The sequence below is a fragment of the Lathyrus oleraceus genome, chromosome 7, assembly GCF_024323335.1.
Source record: "Lathyrus oleraceus cultivar Zhongwan6 chromosome 7, CAAS_Psat_ZW6_1.0, whole genome shotgun sequence".
In the NCBI taxonomy this organism is placed as follows: Eukaryota; Viridiplantae; Streptophyta; class Magnoliopsida; order Fabales; family Fabaceae; genus Lathyrus; species Lathyrus oleraceus.
The window spans coordinates 526154424-526158818 of record NC_066585.1 but is presented as its reverse complement, the minus strand read 5'-3'; the positions used below and the strand labels follow the sequence as shown (position 1 = coordinate 526158818).

The window sequence follows — 4395 nt, the reverse complement described above, 5'->3', positions numbered from 1 at the left end:
ATCAATTGTTGTTCCAATGATGTGTATCAAAGGGTCAATGATCTTATTTTCGAATCCAGGCTATCCCGATCGAGAGCCGGAGAATAGTCGCTCCAATACTGAAAGTGTAAAACCCTTAAACGACAGTCATTTTGAAACGGAGGGAGTAATGACTAAGATACAAAATACTTAGAACAATAGTATGGCAGGTCTAATATATCTATCAGAAAATAGTCCAATGCAAATCATTGAGAAGATAGAAAAGCATCAATGTAAGACATGTTTGATTTCATGCGAGTACAAAATTTGTATGAAAAATTCTTCAGGAATCAATACCAGATCATCATATTAAACAACAAAAACAAGAGCTTACCTCTAGAAATTCCAGTTCATTTTTTTCTATCTATAAAGGAATTCATTCCCCAATCATAAACATTAATTCCCGGTTATTGACAGTTAAAAAAGAATACAAATCTAAGAAAATCGATTCAGTTACACAAACCACTATTGTTTGTCTGTTGTAGATGCACCTTGATAGATATCTGAATATTTAATGCCGACTTGTGTTGAAAGCCTCAAGTATTTTTCAGCACATCTGAGGACACATGTTTCCTCTGTCTTGTTCAATGAACTCCGATAGAATGTATTGACGCAATTCTTGAAACATCTCTCAACTAATGAATTATACAACCTAAGACTGCAATTTTTGTTGGAACAGAAAATAAATCAGAAAAATCAACCTTATGTTACTAGGCCAAATAAAACTTATACATTCATATCCTTATATCTTTCAACTCTAGACTTAAATAAATTTAATGCTTTTTATACATGTAAAGTTTATATTAAACTATAATAAATGACATATGATAATGTATTATTTCAATGTGATTGTGAAGTCATCAAAAACTTGCATCTAAGTTCTTAACAAGCTCAAATCTAGAGTATCATTATGTAATCAGTCAATTTCAGTGTCTAACCATAATCACACCGGTTAACATGTTAATGCTGATTTTCAGCCAAAGCTATTGCAAGAGAAAACATTTATGCAAATCCTTACAGCTAAAACAACTAGATGCACTACTCTAAGAATAAAATAGTATGCATTCTGAAACTAATTAGAGAGAAAATCCATTTGCAGTGTAGTCGACTGTGGATTGCAAAAAACAGCGGCTTGTTCACATACCGCTACTCATCAGCACTATGGCGCCGTAAGGGCAACTGTTTGACAACAACTTGTACGAATAGCGTGCCATAAAACAAAAGTGATTATGATCAAAATTCTACTACACACGCTGCTATTGCCTTAAGGTTTTGAGTGGATATATGGTGTCAAAATCTCTTGGAGCTTGAACCTTTAGCCCATTGACTCTTCTGACACTCTTCGGACTCCCCAACAAGTGGTATCAGAGACATGGTTAGACTCAATGGGGGAGCGGAAGTGGGAATAATAGTATGGAACAAGGCTAGTGATGTGAGGCGACCACATATTGCGAAAAATAACAGCTTGTTCACATTCCGCTACGCTAAAATGCTGTAGTGCCACAATGCCGACTGCTTAACAACACTTTGAACTGAATAGCATGCCGTAACCCAATAGTCATTCGATCAAAATTCTGCTACGCAGGCTGCTATTTGACAACATTGTCCAATTGACATGGAATACTTAAAAACACAACACAGGGAAACAAAGTTTGAATTAGCCTATACCCGAGCGCCAATCACTAGAAACACAGTACAGAGAACTATATATTCATAATCTAGAGATGTTCATGTCTTTTATTGTCCCCATCAAAATCAATGCGCATCAAGAGTCCAATCATATGCAACCCCAAATGTTGCGGTTTTAATGTCTACAACCGCAGTTAGGATCCAAGCATACATATTTAACCACAATTCAACACTTTCAAAGATAGCGACGCGACCGCAATTCAAACGTTGAGGAGAATCACAAAAAGTTGAACCCGCCTCAAATTGAAACCACAACTCAACATTTTAGTTGCCAACTAGAATCAACAAATTCCAAATCATTCTTCACATATTCCACATATACAAAATCAGATCCCCAATCTAGCATCAAATTTTTCATTCCATTTGAAATAACTAATACATAATGATTTTATTTGCAAACAAACAAAAGTAACAACGAACGAAATTGAAACATACTTATCTCGCATTTGAAGCTGTTCTACCATGATTGACATTCTTCTCTTATCTTCGTCAGGAACATTATCAATGTCTCCAAAAATGTTCTTATCCATTTTTCAATTAACAAAAAATGGAGAATCAAAAACAGTTGCAGAGGTGTTGGGTTTTTTCTCTGAATATTTTTTTGGGTCTAAGATTTTTCAAGGGTTTAAGGGTCTGAAGAAGTAAAAGAGGAAAAAAAAACGTGTGTGCTTAAACCCTAAAACACTGGAAAAATAAAATGAAACTATGTCTTAAGCTAAGAATTTCATTGGGTCGGGTTGAACTTAAATTGTGTGTAACAAAAACTCGGGTTATCCGTAGATTGTGTGGGTATTAACTTTTTCTACAATGAAGACTATACTCAGACTTTATAAATATTAAGTTTCATGTTTTGAATGAAATTCTATTAATTAGTTTTTTTTTAATTCAATTTTTATATATTGTATTTTTAATGTAGAATTGAAGTAAGATTAGTTCAAAATTAATTTATTAGGATTAATTAAATGATTAAATTTGATTAAACTTTAAATTTGAATAAAATGATAAAATCTTGTTGAGCTTTGAATTTAAATCCAATTTTAAAAATGTAAATACTTAAATAAGAAGAATTTATGTTGTCTAATATGATCTTCTTCGACTAAAGAGGTTATTAGTCTATATAGTTGAACAAAAAGATATTTGATTTATAAAAAAAATATTTAAGTTATGATTAGATCGTTCCGTTGCGGAATTATAATTGGTTGAAGAATCGGTGATTGTAGAGGACAACAATGAATTTGAGCTTCTGATTAGTATTTGGATGAAAAAAGTAAATGAAATTTGAATTTGAAATTGTATACCTGAAATTTTCACGTGTATCCTTTATATAATATGGCGGTGATAACAACCTGATACTTATTAGGTGTGTGATGCGAAGAGCCGTTAAATGTATCTTTGATCTGGATCTCCTATATTCTTCCATAGGGTAGTTCCATGGTGTAACACCCTAATTTTCTGACTCAATATTTAATAAAATAATTTAATTTTAACTCAACACTTAGAGTGTCACACATATTTCACCAAACATAAAAAAACCAACAAAATACAATCATGTGAATTAAGCAGCAGAAACAATAGAGTTTGACAGATAACGTCTCAACAACAAATGAATAACAAGGTGGTTCAACAGCTCCAAAATGAATAAGATATGTAACAATGATATATATAACAACTCGTCCACAATGTTACATATCAGAGCGACTCCACTAAAGACAAAAACCATAAATAACTAAAAAGACCTCAATGTCGTCCTCTAGTTCAAGCAGCTACTCCAATACTTAATTGTCTATACTCTAAAGGATCACAAACACCACAACAAACAAACTGAAGTGAGAATACCCTCAAATATATTAATGGTGTAAAACATAGCAAGGGTAACATATTCATCACAATCGTCAATCACACGCTTATTCACAATATTAAACAATCATAACAATTACTCGATCACACATGCATGTACGTATGCAAACGTACCCACTACTCGACTCTACATGCATGTGGTACCGATTTGAACACCAGAAATATGTTTTTGATTTTCTTCCATACTCACTCTCGATTTCCTCTTCTGAACTAGAGCCCGCCATAATCGTCATTGATCCCCACTAGTGAATCAGTAAGGCTTCACCGATCCCATTACTAAAATCAAATACTCACTCCCGGTTCTCACTTCTGAATCAGAGCTCACCACCAAATCGAAGTTTGTACATCATGATGCATGGACTTAACAACAACATGCAAATATTCACAACCGACTCCATTTTTGACCATGTACACTGCCAATAAGTTTATCACCTCAACATAACAAGTATGATATGTAAATATATTAAACAATACATAATCATATAATTATATCTGTATTCTAGATGTTATTCAATTCCTCATAAGATTTTATCACAATAATTTGTCACGCTCTTCGTCAATTTTTAACAACTCTCAAATTCATGATTATATAAAGTATTCAATAATCATCTCATAAGACTTTCACAAATAGAACACATCATTCATATTTTCATGTACATGTTTAATCTCTAAAGTATGATTATAAGGTAGCATTATGCGTCAGCTATCCAACGCTTCGACCCGCACCTCAAACGGAGTCACGAAACTCAAGTTACGCACGAAAACGACGAGCTTGGTACAAAATCTAGATAGCAACTACAACCGCCCTTAGAAGCTACTACGACTCGTAGC

General features: G+C 33.4%; 1 protein-coding gene across 1 annotated transcript; it reads right to left on the bottom strand.

Annotated features, from left to right (window-relative positions):
• Positions 1 to 227: 227 nt before the first annotated feature.
• LOC127106870 (mitochondrial import inner membrane translocase subunit Tim9) lies at positions 228 to 2462 on the bottom strand. Its single transcript, XM_051044162.1, has 2 exons — positions 2143 to 2462; positions 228 to 676 (listed from the first exon to the last, which is right to left on the bottom strand). Exons 1-2 carry the CDS (start codon positions 2235 to 2237, stop codon positions 484 to 486), a joined length of 288 nt encoding a protein of 95 aa, XP_050900119.1. The 5' UTR covers positions 2238 to 2462; the 3' UTR covers positions 228 to 483.
• Between the last annotated feature and the right edge of the window lie 1933 nt (positions 2463 to 4395).

What these genes read in the sequence shown, in the direction of transcription:
- LOC127106870 (XM_051044162.1), bottom strand. Translation starts at nt 2,237, where the DNA reads ATGGATAAGAACATTTTTGGAGACATTGATAATGTTCCTGACGAAGAT. An exon ending in CAGCTTCAAATGCGAGATAA is followed by an intron (nt 677 to 2,142) that starts GTATGTTTCAAT and finishes CAAAAATTGCAG; the next exon opens with TCTTAGGTTGTATAATTCAT.